Source organism: Salvelinus alpinus, chromosome 26 (assembly GCF_045679555.1).
Source record: "Salvelinus alpinus chromosome 26, SLU_Salpinus.1, whole genome shotgun sequence".
NCBI lineage: Eukaryota > Metazoa > Chordata > Actinopteri > Salmoniformes > Salmonidae > Salvelinus > Salvelinus alpinus.
The window spans coordinates 12,488,478-12,506,681 of NC_092111.1; the positions used below are offsets into that span (position 1 = coordinate 12,488,478).

Below are 18,204 nucleotides of genomic sequence, written 5' to 3' on the forward strand. Positions count from 1 at the left end.
AAGCTACGAGCACTGCTCCCCACAAGTAAACAACCCCTAATTAAAACACTCTTCCAGCCGCAGCCAGACCAGAGCTACTGTTCTGTCTTCGGCCAGATCCTTCTTCAGGTGCGAGCTAGTGCCTTTACATATGTTTAATACCTTGAAATAACTTCAACAATTGTGAATATAGTTTACTAATATATTCTGTGAGAACACATTTGCAGAATAAATTAGGAATGCTATAAAGAACATTTAAATACTTGAATTAATTTATTAAAGCACAATTTAAGAACTGTAATATGAACAAAAAAAACTCAGTGCATGATTAAAATACAAAAAAGTTCATTTTATTATTGAAAAAAGGTTAAGACTACCTATTACAGTATATTCATACATTTACTGAGGCGGTGAAGCTGGAAGTAGTAGTATGGGCTTTCATAACTTTTCCCTGCACTCTGGATCACAGCGACAATTAAGGACTCTTGACGACCTTTTCACACCAAGCTCACATTTATAATCCCACGCCAGCTCTGTACCAGCTCTAATGCGCCTGAAAAATAAAAAGACAATATGATGAATATACTGAAGTGCATATTATAATACACATTTAGTCCACATGGGCATGGGCATTTATTATAGAGCCAAAGGCATGAGCAGACCCCATATTAATCCTGGCTTGGACTCTCAAAAGACCAAGCAATAGATATCATAACAGAAAGTCACTAACTTGCTGGCAAAGAACGCCACCCAGGGGAATCGAAGGTCATGTGTGTCCACAAAAACATTCTGCGCAAACAGGTTTGGTTGGCAGCTATGCTGTAGAGAGAAAAAAAGGAGAAGGTGTTGTCACGAGAATTTTCAATCCCAATGATGATAACTTAACAATTATCTAAGCTTTGACCAATCCCCGAGGTTTGTAAGACCCTGGGTTTAATAATAATTAGGCTAAGACTCAGCTTCTGCAAAAGGTTCGTAAGCTTCATTCAGAGAACGTTCTAAAGTAAAAAATGCAAAGACAATAATTTTATAACTCCCACCTACTTACACGCACACACACACAAACAGTAGGTGGGCTGCATCTTTCCCCACGGTGTGCACATTCCTCGTTTATCACTATTCTACCAAGCTGGCAGTTCCATGCCGTTTCCTTCCTCCCTAGATTAGAGGGACCTTGACAGGGCCTCTTTCCTGACGTAAGTTTTTCAGAGTTCCAACCAGGTCAGGTCATGTATAGTTAAATTGTCCTCTGTTTTCTCAGTCACACATTTCTCACGCTTAACTTGTCTCAACCAAACCTTATTGGATTTTAGTCTAATTATTCTAATACATTTTACATAGTCTAATAATTACATTTCAGGGTGGAATTCTTTAGTCTTCTTTAGACTTTAAACATATAAATTCCCTTATCAGATGTACAGTTGGCGGATCTCTGAGAAGTATGGATATAGATAAAATACAGTCAGGGCATACTATCCAACACACGATATCCTCTGAATATTCCTCCTCATGACTCACATTGAGGTAACGACCCACATTCCCCTCTAGCTTTGCGTCGATGACGTAGCATGACTCCTCCCCATCAAAGAAATGCCTAGTGGCGTTTGAGGCCTCCTTGTCAATTCCCTCTGCTGTACCGTCCTGCTGGTCAGAAGATTTGGCGTCAGAGCCCGATTTCTTCGCTGGGTCTATGAGAGAAGTGTCATTTGATTATTAGTCTGGGAACCAAAAAAAATTATTTTAAAAAATCAAAAAAATAGAATTCATTAGAATTCATAAAGATGTTTGTCAATTTTTGTCTGTGCTTTACTTTCCTACAGTATTTTGAGAAACCAACATTTATCAAACCAAATAAGAATGAATCCTCTACTGAACCTCAGTAACCTTTTTAGTTTCCCTCCATGTTTGTTTTTTCTCTGAGTATACTTTTCTGTATATACGGTTTCCTCTTACCCTCCTGTAGTATTTTGGCATGCCTGCGGGTGACGTAGCTCCTCTCCATAGAGGAGACGTTGTGCCTGAAGTCATCATCAGAGCCGCCATCATCTTCACTGACATCATAATCCTTGTCCTCATAATTGTCCTCATAGTCACTGGGTTCTTCTTCTTCATCATACGAGTTCTTCATACGTAGCGGCTCTTTGCCGTGGTTTCCCTCTTCCTCATCACCACCACCTTCATCACAGTCATCATCATGTTCACTTTTGTCTTCTTCTATGGGCTCTTCTGAACCTGATGTAGAACAGAGGCCACAACATTACAGAGATGATCAGTTCTGTTGTTTCTCTTTGCACTCCGTGATCTCGGTGTCCCCACTGGGTATGTGCATTTACAGTTCATGAATTGACATGGAAACCCAGTGTATCTTTTTCACATTCATATAAACATAATACACAGATAGGGTAGATCTGATGCTATGGCTGCAGGTGAGGCCAGGCTCTGCATGTCTGTACCTGACTCATTGTCGGAGCAGCGGGCCTCACTCTCGTAACCCTCCTTGCTCTCAGCTCCCTCTATGTGGTTCAGGTTGACCATGTACATGTTGCCCTCTGTGCTCAAACTCTTCTTGTTCATGATTATCCCTAAGGGGAGAGATGGCAAAGGAAAAGGTTGTGAGCATTGTGTGGAATATAACAGGAAGAATGACATTGCAATAGTAGAAGGAGAGAAGAAGAGGGCAACACTACTAGAGGGCTTATATTGAGCACTAACATGATATATATATATATTGCAGAATAAGACTAATAGTGTATGTAATAGGGCTGTTCCCGACAAAAACAAATCTTGGTCGACCAAGAGGCGTCTGTTCTTTTGACCAATTGATTGGTAGAAATGTATAAACATGTTTTTTTCCATATAGTGTTTGAATCAAATCAACTATATGCACTGAGCTTGTCTGACGCTTTAGGCGAACTGTTTGATGAAACAATTAAGACACACAAATTACTAGAGGGAGTCCGACCGCAATTGATTTGATTGTGCCGCCTGGCTCAGACTTGCTGCGCTGTGTAAAAAAAATAGACAGTGAGTAACTGACTAGCACCCGTGGTCTCTCTCCTCCCTGCTGTAGCGACCACCACAGAACATCAAAGTGTTTATCGCACTGTCCGATAATTACAAACGTTTGACTGAAAAGTTCCAAAATCCCTCATTTTATTAGGAAAAACATGACCTATTCCCTCAACCCTTGCTCTCTTTAGATGACACATGTATGCATCGCATGCACGTGACCAAAGACCTATTCGCACGGGACTAGCATTACTAGAATGTCCGTTATTCCAGATAACGACTCGGACGGGATTGTTCCCCCCCCCCAAACTGCCCCCAGTAATTCTATTTTTTCCCAATAAATTGACAGTTATGAAGGAAACCTGGAGGTTTTTATTCTCGGCGTGAAGATACAGAATTTCAACATGTCCAGGTGATTAGGCCACACTGATAACTCGAGCTTGGTTCCCAAGTTCCTAAACCATATTTCCTTTAGTGTCGCCATAATATCTGAATTGATGAAGTGTGATCATAATCATTAGGATATTTTAGTGATCTGCAGTACGTCCTAAATGCCCTCAAGCCTTCAGAGTCAGCTAAACAGTGCAATTGCACTTGAGATGCATTTTAAGGCTATGGATGAGAAAGTTAACTTATCATTTCCAAACGTTTAGGTCAGTTGTATGCTGCTGCTTTGCCATCTAACAGCAAGGGTTGCATTAAATATGCTCAATGATGCATTTGGCAATATTCAATTTATACGCACAAAACATATAAACAAATTCATTGACTGTGAAAGTTGATAGGCTACTTGTAGGCGATTCATATATCCCTTATGCGCAGCACTTCGTTCAATTTATCGAATCAGTTACTGTTTTTGTTTTCTAAACAGGATGTGCTTTTAGGCCTACAGCTCGATGGTGGTTATTCAAGGTTGCAATACTAAGCCTACTAATGTTAATGACATTATTACTATTATAATAATAATAATAATAATAATAGCAACAAGGAGATCAAGAAAAAGGAGCGCTATTATTATAAATATTATTTTTGGGACAATTTGGTGTAAACACTAAATTAATTATAAATAATACCAGAGGCTGTGCTAACAAAAAAAAGTGTAAAGTCTTTATTACAGCAAAACAAAGATTAAAAACATTTTTTTATCAATTTGTGAAATTGTTTACTTGACATGTTGTTGCATGAGGCTTGGTGCTCACAGAATCAGTAGTCTATTAAACAAAAACAGGATCTGCCTTATTTCTGTAGATATATTGATGATTTACAAAGCCAGGCACATTTAACAGGTAGGCTCTTGATTATAGACCTAATTGACTATAGACCTAATTAAGTTGCGGTTTCCTCTCCTCACTTAAGACAATTAAGGCAATTTCTCATCTCCTCATTCTGCTGCTGTCTCCACGGCATTGTTCTCAACACCAATATGCGGGTTAACTTTGCTATTATTGATAAGGGAATTAGATGCTTAAAGGTAATGATTAATGAACCCTACCCTGAAATGTAACTAATTAGTGATTATTAGTTTATGTAGCATGTATAATGAATAATTAAAGTATTAAACGTAAGTCTAACAAGGTTCAGAAGAGACCTGTTAGGGAGAGAAATGTGTGTGTATGTGTGTGCCTAAGAAAATACAGAGAACAATTCAACTGTGTTTGACCCAACTTGGCTAGAACTGAGAAACTTATGATAGGACAGGGAGTCCTTCTCAAGGTTCCATTCCCCCGAGATTAGAGGAACTGTTGGCTGGGTAGTGATAAACAGTGGTGAGAACTCTGGGGAAGGATACAACTCACCTACTGTTCGTGTGTATGTATGTGCGTAGGATATCTACTGTTTGTGTGGAGGTATGTGCGTAAGTGGGGAGCAAGTTATAAAATGGATGTCCTTGTATTATGGACATCAGAACGTTCTCACAAATAAACTGTACTAACCTTTTGCATAAGATGAGTCTTTGCCTAATTATTATTAAACCCAGGGTCTTACGAACCTCGGGGATTAGTCAAAGTTTATTGATTGTTAGTTATTATCATTGTGATTGAAAATTCTCGTGACAATTATGCACATAGCAACATAGTATAGGAAAAGGCACCAATTCAACAGCGCGCTGAAGTGTTTCAGAACCGTGGACAGCGGCCGCTATCCAATGAGGGAGAAAGCGCATTTTTTGCTACTGCTCGAATACAGAAATCTCGGTCGACTAACAGCCTATCGACCAAACAATTGACCGGTCGACTAAAGGGGTCAGCTCTAGTATGTAATCAACAGAAGTCATACTTAACAGCAGTCTGTCTGTGTTGGGTTAAATTAGATTCCTAGCTCACTCACCAGTGTAGGTGCAGACGAAGGTGCCCTTGGCAATGTCATCCAGGCAGCGGATTCCCCAGCTCTTCCCCATGGTCATGAAGAGCTGTAGCCGCAGCTGAAGGCCATGCTGAACCACCCGGTTAGAGCACACACGTGGGTCACAGCGGCACAGTGCGTTGCACTCATATATACTGCAGACAGAGGGAGGTGGTTGATATAGAAATAATAATAATAATAATAAGGGCTTTTCAGACATTGCTCTCAAAGCATGTCACAAAAAACAAATGCAGAGAAAGAGCTGAGAGGAAGGAGAAAACTGAGACCAACAGTCAGATGGATATTGCGATTGATGGATCATTTCCATCTGTCAATTAACAGCCTCACCCTGTGGAGAGGCGTTTCTCCAGCCTCTTGTGTGTGTAGCCAGCGTTGACGTCCTCAGGGCCCGCTGGCAACAGGGCTGTGGCCTGGATGGTCAGCTGGTGACAGGAGCATGCCGACCTACATCAACACAATATACATGTCCATAAATACATATGTCAAAACAACCTCTACATACCCAAAATACCCCTGAATATAATCCGATTAAGACATCGCCATTGGGTGAATGGATATAGATGAGCTGTAATTTGACATGTGCCACAGTAGGAAATGACACACCTCTTCATTGGCTACTACCTTTACCTCTTGGTACATACTTAGCATTACAGAAATCAAGGAGTATCAAAAACATGGCACCATGATGACACACCAGGGGTTAAAGCAACCACAAACAAATACCATGACTGGAACTTAAGTTGATCTTAGATCGATTGTCTGAGGGGCCAAGTTAACCTCCCCTTTCATGTAAAACAAAACATAATGACCATCATGCTTTTAGGGATAGAGGGATATTTTGTACATCTATTAAACTGCTTGTCCAGTCCTTTAAAAAAAGGTTAAGGAAATACATTGCAGTGACGGAGAACTTTAACCCCTGTGACACACACCTGTCCCTGCAGCCGTCGGTGCAGTCGCAGCCCATCAGAAAGTCTGAGCTGGTGTTGATGGAGACCCCACTGGCTGCGACACGCTGCTTGTTGTAGATCACCGAGAGTGGCCGGATGTTGTTGAGCTCGTTGATGCAGGACAGCGGCTGGTTCTCTCTGCCCAGCGTCAGGTCTGGGATGTTGATCTTGTAGGGCCGGGGCTGGTGGGTGGTGGTCACAGACACAAAGGGGTCCAGGCAGAACATGTCCAGGAAGAGGAAGTCACAGCGTGTCTGTTGAAGGTAGTCCTGCACAGCAGTCATGTTGCTCAGGCTGAGGCCACACGGCGACCGGTAAAATATGTGGAAATACGTCTGAGAGAGACAGAGGGCCGGAGGAGGGAGGTAAGAAAACCCAAAGAAAGAACATAAACATACCAGAGTTTTGAATTACTACAGGTATGAATCTTGGATGACAACATCATTATACATTATTTTTCATCTGTTACTATGGAAATGTATCAATTGCTCTGCTCCAAATTCTCCAGTTAAGAAGAGCACAGCATCAGGCATGACCTAGCACCCCTGGAGCTGAGTAATCACTATAGGTAATGGCAGAGTTCTGTATCATGAAGTATGATGTTCCAGACAGTCCAGTTAGCTAGGTGCTCACCTTGTTACTGACCACGGGTGAAATTTCCCCTAGGATCAGCTTCACCTCCCCCAATCCTAACCTAAACCATTAGATGCCCAACTAACCCATGATCAGCATCTAGGGGCAACTTCACCCTACACCCACCTTGTTATTGATCCGGTGGCGGCCCTTCATGCGGCGGAACTCGCAGAGCAGGGGGATGAGCAGCGGGTTGCGTCCACGGTGCTTAGCCTCGACCTTTGACCGGATGCAGTTCAGGCAGGCGGGGCAGCAACGGTGGGGGGTGAAGGTGACCGAACCTTTAGCTGTGATGACAGACGACTCCTTGTCGGTCGTACGATCCTGGCCAAAGGGCCTCCTGACGTGACCAGGGAGAAGATGACATGGGTTTGAGGGAGAATGAACGAGGGAGGAAAGGTTGACAGCCTGAATCAAGGATCCAAAGGTTAAATAAGGGGTACTTATTGGCCCTACATATTGGCCCTGCCTGTAACCAGTACAAGCTTGTGGTGTGAAATGGAAATCTGATTTTTGAATATCCCACTCCCCCTGAGACACCCTTGGAGAGTGCACAGTCAGGGATCAGCCATTATTGACCCTGGAGCAATTAGAGTTGGTCGCCTTGCTCAAGGGCAGATCGACAGATTGTTCACCTAGTTGGCTCGGGGATTCGAACTAGCAAGCTTTTGGATGTGGTGGTTCATTTCTTTACTATCAAATGAGGAGAGACAAACTATTCACACGAGTCAGAGTCATACTTCAACTAAATCTTTAATAGTGAAAGCTTTGCAATAGCAATGTCTGGTCGACGAATCACCTTCTCTGATGATTCGTTGAAAGCGGCGAGACAAAAGTACAAAGGTCTTTTATAGTCAAGATACACCCCCTAGTCGACATAAACCACAGATGTTTTGAACGGGTCACAAGGTGAGACGTTTTAAATGAGAAAGGAGTATCCCGTAGCCAGATAGCATTCGCTATAAATTACCATTCAGTTTGGTCCATAAGACTAGGTTCCAATCTCGTTCTTGGTACTTCACAGCACAAAAACACCAACTCATCCAATGGCATAAATCAATTGTCAACTCCAGATACTCCCATCTCAAGCAAGTAAAATCCCTTCTTGACCCCACTCCTGGACAAGCTCACTGAGGGGAGTGAGCCTCTAGGTCATACGCTAACCTAGGATAAGTGCAACATCAGAGATGACTTACAATGGTTCCAGACACTACCACACACATCCCCCAATGCCAAAGGAGGGAGTGACTGGCGCACAGACATTGTGGAGACAAGTAATTGGTTCCCCATTAATCACGCCATCCCTTCACATGGTTTAAGAATAGGTGGACACATTCACATATGAAGACAATGTTCCCTCCTGTCCTCTTCCCTTTCTGATATTCTGCATAGCACCAGGGACATGTGAAAGACAAGCCTGACCTCTCCCCTCTCTGGGCCCCAGGTGACTGAGCCTGATAAGGGAATTTATATGTTTAAAGTAATGACTAAAGAATTCCACCCAGACACGTATAAGACTATGTGAAATGTATTAGAATTATAAGACTATATTCCAATAATGTATGTGTGGGACAAGTTAAGAGGGAGAAATGTATGGTTGAGAAAACAGAGGCTGGTAGACTACACATGATAACTCTGAAAAAGCTGACAACAGGAGGGTCCTTCCAAGGCCTCTCTAATCTATGGAGGAGAGGAGAGAACGGCGAGAAACTGCCAAGGCTGGTAGAAAAGTGATAAAACTGTGTGTGTGTGTGTGTGCGTAGAGGGGGTTATAAAAGACTGTTCAAATTTTGGTTGACTTTAGAACGTTCTCTCAATAAAGCTGACGAACCTTTTGCAGAAGCTGAGTCTTAGCCTAATTATTATTAAACCCAGGGTCTTACAAACCTCGGGGATTGGTCAAAGCTTAAATAATTGTTTAGTTATCATCATTGGGAGTGAAAATTCTCGTGACAAGCCCCATCTGAGGGAAGAGGTGCAACTGCCAACACGAAGGGAGTATGAAGGGATACATTCTAATAACAAGTATATCACATAAACATATTATGCAGATAAGACATCTTAATTATCTATGTTACACAACTAATTCTGATTCTTCCACCACATGGGTTACTGGCCCAACGCTCTAACCCAGGGGTGGGCAACTCCAGTCCTCGGGAACCTGATTGGTGGCACACTTTTTCTCCATCCCTAGCGAACACAGCTGATTAATCAAATTGCATTCTAAACTGAAAATCATGATTAGGTGATTATTGGAGTCAGGTGTGTTAGCTGGGGTAAAACTGTGACAGCAATCGGGCCCTCGAGGACTGGAATTGCCCACCCCTGCTCTAACCGCTAGGCTACCTTCCACCCTAATAAAATTGAATAATAATGTATGCAGGAAATAAATACTCAAGAAATTCGTGCAAGACGCACTTTTGAAAAGAGTACAGAAACAGTATAAACACAGACATAAATTCTACTCACCCTACGGATGCTGACTGTTTACCAGCAGCTGGCTGGCCCTGGCTGACATTGTTGGAAGTGACCTGCGCTGGTATTACTGTTGACGAGGGGCTGACGTGAGGTTTGTTGGCAGCAGCCGTGCTAGTCTGGTGGATTGTAGTAGTAGTCGAAACTGCTCCCCCTGGGTGACGGACAAAGAGTGTGCTCGCTAAATAAACGCATTGTCCAGACGGCTGATGTAGATCATTCATTCAGACAAACACAAGGCTGTCGATGTGTTCATTATTTATCCACAGGACACAGAGTAAAAAGGAGATGAGAGACACTTACCACTATTGGGCCGTGTCACTGTTGGTTTATCCTTTGCCTCCTCAACACGTTTCTTCATGTTGGCCATATGCTCCAGACGCAAAGAGCCTCGGTACACCCATTCCTTATGTTCGTCATCCTGAGAACACCACACAGACACACTTTAGCGCACAGTGAGACATACAGCAAAAAAGGCTTGGCATTATGTGTGTCAGTGAATAATTAGACTTTAGTTAGGTAAGCATAACCAGAATACCAGGCACAATATACTGCAAGTCAATCACTATCAAATGTAATTCATGGTTACGGATTAAGCAGTTGTAACTTCTCACCTTGAAGAGGACGCACAACAAGCTGCAGTCAATCTGCTCTACTTCTGTCCTCCTCTGGATCCCCTCAAACTCCACGTTGATGGGCTGGCCTGGTCTGTACTGGGCCATGGGCGGGTTGGGATACACCTTGATGTATTCCTTGATGAACTCCCTGTTGGCCTCATCCTCTATGTCCTCCCACACCTCCGGCACTGCAGTCGATAGAGAGAGACAGGAGGCTTAGCTTGTGTGAGTCGGTGTGCTTTTCTGCAAGAATCTCACCAACACCTGCATTGCAGATTAAACTTGTAGCATGACAACAACCCGAGTAGAAGTTCTGCTGCTCCGTACAAGACAATTAATTGAAAAATGGATAACTCAAATGACTTTGGTATATCTTGTTGCACAGGTGGATTCACCCAACTACAGCTGGATCTGAATAAAACATCCTACATTTGGTAGGATGATCAAACAAGATTGGAGCCAAGAAGTATTGAGTAAATATAAGAGAGACATTGTTTTTTTAAGCCCGAGGCTGTTCTTACGTGGTCTGCAAACAATGTGAAGATCCGGCAAACCGACATAGGAAGGTGTGCCGTCGTCAAAAAAGACCAGGAACCTGAAACACAAGAAGGAGCGCCACAGAGCTTTACTAAGACATTGATGGATCACATTCAGCATGATGTTTACATATAACATCATCCAACCATTCACACATAATACTATCAGATATGGCTGCTACGCTGGCTGTTCTACCTGATAAATGCACACATTCCGTGATTAGAAGGGAACAATTTAAAAAATGCAGAGGAACTGGCTTCGAGGTCCAGAGTTGAGTTCGAGGGGTGTAGGCTATATTAAATGGATTTGTGTTCCAAAGGTCCACATCAGTGGCTTATAGGTTATGGTGGAAGCCATGAGGTGCTAAACGTGTTTATGTTAATTAATGCTCAATTACTATGAGACCGGCAGTTATTTGCATGATAATCGAAAAGCTGACAAAATGTAATGAACGCCACAGCCCTACTCACACACACTCTCATACCTCATGCGGTTCTTTCGGTTGGGGAGCTCAGCCAGAATGCCAGAGTAGAACCAGGACTGCTCGGCGTCCTTGAACTTGGCTACCACGCGCACGCCCACGTACAGCCGCTCCAGTGAAGCGGTGTGGTCAAAGGCTATGTGGTGTCCTGACAGCATGCTTCTCCCCTTCTCGCTAAAGTCCACCTTATACCTGCTTCCACTCTCTGTGGAGCGTCAATGGTTGAGATATAGAGAGCATGGAGAAAACAAAGAATTCTGTAAAGGACATGAACTGATATAAAAGCATAGATATGACTAGATATGTCAAAGTGACTTGAAAAAATTAAATATTATTTTGCAGCTCTGTGCATACATTGAAACACATCAAGCATAGACAAATCTACACCATTACAAACGACTACAATGAGAATAGAAATAAATCAGTGGGTGTGTGTGCTCTTACCTGATGGTTTGATTTCTGTAATCTTGCCTGAGTGCCAGGTCTTGGTCCTCCTCCTAGCCAGGACCTTCATATCAGTCTTGATCTCCTCCTCTGTGAGGCCGGGAGGTGGCTGAGTGGCAGGGTTCGGCGCATGGGTCGGAGCTTGCGACACGCTGGTCACCACAAATGGAGTGGACGTTTCTGTCAGAGAGAGCGAGAAGACCACCATGAGAACTAAAATATTTTCCTTAAAGATATAGCACTGACATCAAGTTGCAAGCAATTTAGAGAAGACCAATAATGCAAAACAAGGTCAAACATTTGAAGTCCAAAATGCAAAGCACAAGTCACCTTTTCTGGCCTCTTGTTGTTTTAATGGGACAGTGGAACCACTTTTGCTGGCCTCCTGTAATTTTGGTGGGGAAGCTGTGCTACCTTTGCTTGAGTTCTGCTGTTTCGTCGACGCAGAGCAGTCACCTGCTCTGGGCTTTTGTGGTTTCGATGGCACAGAAGGATTTGTTGGGGCAGGAAGCGAGTCTTCCCTGTAAGACACAAGTTGATGCTTGGTTCGTACAGATTCTCTTCTCTTCTTTTCACCTTTTCTCGGCCGTCCACGTTTGCTGGACTCTGGACGTTTTGATGAGATCTTTTTTGATTTTGATGGAGTATACTCATCGCCGCTGTCTTCTTGTGGACTTGGTGGTTCAGACTCTGATTCAGCAAGGGGGGTTGCTGGGGTATCATTAGAGTTTGAGGCTTCATTTGGGGCAACAGTTACAGTCACAAAAGGGGTGGTCACAGCTGGAGAGGATGGCATGCTCTCCATGTCATCTGCCATGTCATTGTACTAAGGAAGAATGAGAGAAAAGCATGTCAGGAGCATGGCCGAGACCACACATGTAGAAGTGTGTGCGTGCATTTACATCCTATCTGGCTAAGTTCTCACATTTTCTGTGTCACTGTCTGTAGCTGGGACTTCTCCAGGAGCCGAATCGGAAGCAGCAACTGAGAAAATGATAGAACGGAGATTAAACAATAAAGCATAACGTATTGGGATTGAGGATCACATCCCATCCCCTCGTTGTTTCAATGGGAACACAATCTCCCTCAATCCCTTACCTCCGTCTGTGGCCATGGTGTTGTCGTTTCTGTCAGCGTCCCCATCATCGATCTCAATGACGCTTTGCTGGCCCACTCCTTCATCTTCAGAGTCTGTGTCTCTGTACTCCATGCCCAGTTTGCTGTACAGCGCCTTCATAACGGTCTCACACTCCACCACAGACCTGTGGAGAAACAGTCAAGGCAAAGGTTACGGTCCCGAAGGTAACAGCCCTCTTCCCGTCCTCCCTGGAAGCTTCTTCCCCACGTTCTGCCGCACGTTTCTTTACCTCTACGTACATATTTTTATGGTCACCCTGCCTTCACATTTCTCACCCAATCATGAATTATAATTCTTAAAGTTTTACTGGTGAAACATCCACGCAGCATCTGTATGCCAACCATTTGATCTGAAATCAGTTTCATGGGAATATGCACTTAGATCTTCCTGAGTTATGTAGTGTTGTTTTGAAGTACAGTACTGTTTAGAATTATTATGTACAGTGAGCTAATTTTAGAGCAGAGGGTTTTAACAAACTGTAGCATACCTGTATTGTTTCAACCAAAGCACATATTTTGCCTAGTGCTTAGTGCTGTTGTCTTACAGTAACTTTTGTCTTACAGTAACGTTATACTATGCTATTATAGTCGGTTCGGTGTAGAATCGATCATTATGTGATCTTGTGATTTTTAATGTAATTGTCAGAGTAGCCTGTTCTCTGGACAGCCGAACGAGTAGAGCAGAGACTGTGCATAAAGTAGAGAATCCTACACATGCACAGAAGCTTCGGATCTTTAGCTATCGGGAACCGCAGCCTTTGGAATGTCAACAGTCAAATCAGTGCACAACAAATCCACAGCCACGAGTCCAATAGCACTGCTGCAGACAACAGTCTCACATGTATATGCTGCAGTGGAGGCTCATCCTACTCAATGAATTTCTGAAAAATTAAAAGTGAAAAATTAAAAAGGTATCCTTTTTAGACCATACTAAATATATTCACGTCATCAAATAACTGATTGAAACACTTATCTCCCGAGTGGCACAGTGGTCTAAGGCACTGCATCACAGTGTGCCACTAGAGATCCCGGTTCGAGTCCAGGCTCTGTCGCAGCCGGCCGCGACCGGGAGACCCATGGGGTGGCCCACAATTGGCCCAGCATCCTCCGGGTTGGGGGAGGGTTTGGCCAGCAGGGAGGTTCTTGTGTCATCGCGCACTAGCAACTCCTGTGGCGGGCGCAATGCACGCTGACACGGTCACCAGGTGTACAGTGTTTCCTCTGACACATTGGTGCGATTGGCTTCCGGGTTTAGCGGGCATTGCGTCAAGAAGCAGTGCAGCTTGGCTGGGTTGTGTTTCGAAGGACGCACGGCTCTCGACCTTTGCCTCTCCCGAGTCTGTACGGGAGTTGCAGCGATGGGACTAGACTGTGAACTACCAATTGGAATGCAGGAAATTGGGCCTTAACAGCCCTCTCTGGGGTAGCTGCAGGAAAACTATTATCCATCCTCCTTTGAGTACATTGACTTCAATAGAAGTCAATGGTCAATGCTCATGGTTCTTCCATAGACTTACACAGTAATTATGACAACGACTTCCGAAGGACGTCCTCCAACCTATTAGAGCTCTTGCAGCACGAACTGATATGTTGTCCACCCAATCAAAGGATCAGAGAATGAACCTTGTACTGAAAGCATACGCCACAGCTAGCTAGCACTGCAGTGCATAACATGTGGTGAGTAGTTGACTAGCCAATAGTTTAACAGGTTTTAACAAAATCATTTATTTAATATTTTCTTTCACTTACTAGCTAATGCAGCTAGCTAATTTAGCCTACTCAAACAGAGAGGAATGATATTTATGTTGGCTAGCTGGCTAAGGCTATCCAACACAAACTCTTCTGAGTCAATGTAAGCTTTTGGTTTTATAGTACTAGGTCACTGGTAATTTTCCACAACTGTCCAGTACCCTCCTCACACATCGCACAAAGGAGTGATTTATTACTGGCTCCTAAAAGACCCAGCCAGGCTGAATTCTTGTTCCATCTGTTGAGGCTCTAAAGATCTTATCACTCTCCTTAGACCCATAGACTGTGAGAACTGGTGAGAACCTGTTCTTGTTTGTTCAATGCTTTAAGAAAGTGGAACCAAGTACCTTTAAAAAATATATATATATATTTAACCTTGATTTAACTAGGCAAGTCAGTTAAGAACCAATTCTTATTTACAATGACGGCCTACCCCGGCCAAACGCGGGCGACACTGGGCGACAAATGTGCACTTAGTGGAATCAGCAGACTATATGTCTAGTGTGTCCAGTTGCCCTAGGAGCCTATTTCTCTGGTATGTGTGCACTTATATAGTCTGCCCATTCCACTAAGAGCACACATACCAGAGAAATAGGCGCCTAAGGCAACTGGACACTAATGATAGAAGAGACACATAGTCTGCCGATTCCAATAACGGCACACATACCAGAGGACATGCTAAGGCACTGAGTTAAATACAGGGCTAAGTCATAGGCCTATAGGATAGATGGACATATATTATTTTTAAGACAAGCACGGGTCTGGCCACTATTATAATCTAACTCAAAGCAGATATGGGCATTAGTAGGCGTGAACAAGCAGGAAGCCTGAACTAAAAAGATAATGATGGCAGGAAGAATTAGGGGAAGTATGCTTATTTGCATATGGGGTGGACCCGTATGCTATTTGTGTATAAATGCTGGAGCCGGGGCTGGGAAGCGGGGGGTGTGTTCCGCGGGCCATTCCGGCTTTTGATATACTTTGTATTAAAAGCCTAATTGATTTCACAAGTTCTTGTCAGCGTTATATTTGAACCGATTGTCCACGACACAACTAGCTACGGATTCTGATTCATACATGATGTTTGGAGAAGGGGAGACTTGTGCCACGTAACGAGTGACTGAATGCGAGTGAATGAATTATTCCCATCATGGATAATTACAACACCGTTACAATACTTGTTTTATCCGAGTACTCGGCACACTCCTATTATTCAATCTGCAGATGTTTTTTAAATTTTTTTTTAGACCTACCTGAATTTTTCCAATAGAAACTCTCGTTTGCAACTGTTTGGACTAATGATTACACCCTAGATCAGCTAGATGTAGGAAAGAGTGTGCATGGCGGTATTGAATGTCACTGTCTGTCGCCTTGATTACTTCAATTTGTCTCTCTCTCTGACCAATGCACCTACGTTATAAACTGTCATTCGTAGGCTAGGTTGTAGCAACCTCATGATGGGTATAGGGAAAACTAGAGTATCATCTAGTAGCCTAAACCTTTCAATGTTACATTGAGCTGGGTTAATGGAATATGAATGACAGTCATCCAATAAGCTGCAATAAAAATAAGATGCAAGCATTGCAGACCAAGAAAACAACACTTATAGGCTGATCCCAGATCCGTTTGTGCTCTTACCAATGCCACTTCTCACGGTCAAGCCACAGCAGACCTGGGACCAGGATAAACACTTAAGCCAACAGGCTGAAAAACACTCACTCGCAGGCAGTGTTGAAAAGGGTGCGGGTGCAGAGGGCCTGCTTCTCCTTCCGCTGCACTAGGTTCTGCATCTGGGCCAGCTGGGTCCTCCTGAGTTTCACCAAGTCTTGATTCTCCACCTCCTCCTGTATCCAGCCCTGAAGCTCCCCCACGGTCATCTCCATCTCATCATCCCCACTCTCCATCACTTGGGAGACTGTGACACCTTCTTTCTAATGGGTACTCTCAGGTTTTCAACAGTAGGTCTGTGCTCTGGTCCTGTTGACAAAACATTGACAATTTCCTTCTGCTTTTCTAAGAGCTCATAGCATGGCCTGCAGTTAAATGTTTTCCTTATTTGTTTAGATACTAAATTGGCGTTGTAATGTAAACATTGAGCGATTTGACTGAACAACAGATCGTCAATGGCATATGCGCGTGCCCAACAAATCAAACACATTTGGCACATGAACTGTTACACAGTTGTTGATAAAACACCACAACGCCTTTCATTAGTTCAAAGAGGTATTAAGTGTAAGCTATTAACAAACTATTTCATATTTTACTGTAATGAAAAGGTCCAAACTGCACAACGACGGCGAAGAAAGTGATTGTTATGAGCTAACGTTAGCGAGCTAACGTTAGCGTAGTCTGATTAAGCAGGCTGTGTAATAAACTATTATTTGTATACCAATTAACGCGAATTGTGTATTAGAGCCTGATTAAATCATACAAACGCTACCGTATCTTGCCTGATTAATCAGATTGACGTTGGCGGATCTAATGCGACAGTTAGTAACGCTAGCTAGCTTAGCAGAATTAAACTCAACTCGATATTTAGCTAGCGTTAGTAGCTATTTACTAGTACTATGCTAGTTAATCCAAATGTCTTACTGGTAACTATAAACTAGTATAGCTAGCTACAGGTCTAACTAACTATGGCTGAATAACTACATTTCTTCGGTTAACCAAATTGTGTTGCAAAAAACATGTATTTTCTCACCTGAAGCTTCCCGCAAAAACATTCACTGTCCACTTCCGCGAACGACGTTAGCCCAGTCAGCTAGCTAAATTAACGTTAGTTTTAGCCAGTCAGCTAGCTAAGTGAACGTTAGCTTTAGCAACCAAGGCAATGGGGGGGTATGTCACAGTGTTCCGTTTTAACCTATTTTTTTCAACATGCTGCAGTTCTTAGACCTTTTTGTTTTAAACGCAGGTAGTATATAACGTTAGCTTTGTCCAATTTCCCATGCATACTCTTTGGTCGAGGTAAAAGCAAAAGGGTGTGCAGGCTAACTAACTATTACTACCGCCATGATTAATTGGAAGACGCGTGCAAACAGGGTAGTGGATGGTAACGTTACCCCCGTGTGCTCTCCTACGATGGCGCCATGATGGTTTGGAAGACACTTGCAAACTGGGCAGTGGGTGGTAACGTTACCCCCGGTGTGTTCTCCTACGATGGATAGATGTGTGCACTGCAGACAGAGTGTAGAATGCGAAGCTAGAGTAAAGATGTACTGTAATATACAGTATTTGGTTAAATGTATCTAGTTAATAGTGATGAGTCGGCTATAAGAGCTGACTCGCATATCAGAAGAGCCGAATCTTTTTATAAAAATATAAAAACATTAAGATATTAATAATCAAAAGATTTAAATGAGTAGAAAGAACTAATTAAAATAACGAAAAAGGAAATAATATAGGCCTAAATGCTCAAGCACACATTCGTTCTGACTGTCTGATCAGACTAACAGCCTCACCTGTTGTTCCTGTCAATCAGACACGCAGTGTCAACCAAAGATGCTGAGGGAGGGCTGAGCCACTCACACTCACTCACAGTCACACACTTAGCAGCCGAGGAGAGAGGAAGGACAACTGTGAAGACAACAGCTGGAAAATGAGTCAGAAGCACAGTAGCATGTTATAGTGTAGAACTTGCCAAAACAAAATATTGTAATGACCTGACTAGATCATAAATGAACAATTGTCCAGACAGAGGCTTGAGTTTGCGAATTGACGGTTTATTAAACCAACTTTACACAGGCTACTGTTTGGGCCGTAGCACACGCCAAATAGATGACAGATAACCCACAAGCCAATCGTGACCTTCTCTTGTGAAGCCCAGACG

At 43.1% G+C, this 18,204-nt stretch overlaps 1 protein-coding gene across 2 annotated transcripts; it reads right to left on the reverse strand.

The window, feature by feature from the left end:
- Nucleotides 1-307: 307 nt before the first annotated feature.
- On the reverse strand, nt 308-17,812 carry LOC139554713 (histone-lysine N-methyltransferase SETDB1-B-like). 2 transcript variants are annotated; one of them, XM_071367775.1, is made up of 20 exons: nt 17,438-17,812; nt 16,095-16,352; nt 12,588-12,751; nt 12,415-12,473; nt 11,820-12,315; nt 11,490-11,669; nt 11,049-11,250; nt 10,549-10,622; nt 10,025-10,215; nt 9,714-9,831; nt 9,405-9,564; nt 7,062-7,275; nt 6,285-6,637; nt 5,680-5,796; nt 5,317-5,486; nt 2,433-2,561; nt 1,933-2,211; nt 1,498-1,667; nt 710-798; nt 308-532 (listed from the first exon to the last, which is right to left on the reverse strand). In XM_071367775.1, the coding sequence occupies exons 2-20, from the start codon at nt 16,277-16,279 to the stop codon at nt 418-420; spliced, it is 3,465 nt and encodes a 1,154-aa protein (XP_071223876.1). In that variant the 5' UTR covers nt 16,280-16,352; nt 17,438-17,812; the 3' UTR covers nt 308-417. The 2 variants fall into 2 exon arrangements, with proteins under 2 accessions (XP_071223876.1, XP_071223875.1); XM_071367774.1 differs by having other exon boundaries at nt 17,077-17,575.
- Nucleotides 17,813-18,204: the final 392 nt, after the last annotated feature.

Excerpts from the sequence above, each read along its gene's own strand:
- LOC139554713 (XM_071367775.1), bottom strand. The coding sequence starts at position 16,279 with ATGGAGAGTGGGGATGATGAGATGGAGATGACCGTGGGGGAGCTTCAG. Across the intron at positions 9,832-10,024 it reads TGTTGTGCGTCCTCTTCAAG|GATGACGAACATAAGGAATG; the intron begins GTGAGAAGTTAC and ends TGGTGTTCTCAG. Across the intron at positions 1,668-1,932 it reads TGCCAAAATACTACAGGAGG|ACCCAGCGAAGAAATCGGGC; the intron begins GTAAGAGGAAAC and ends CTTCTCTCATAG.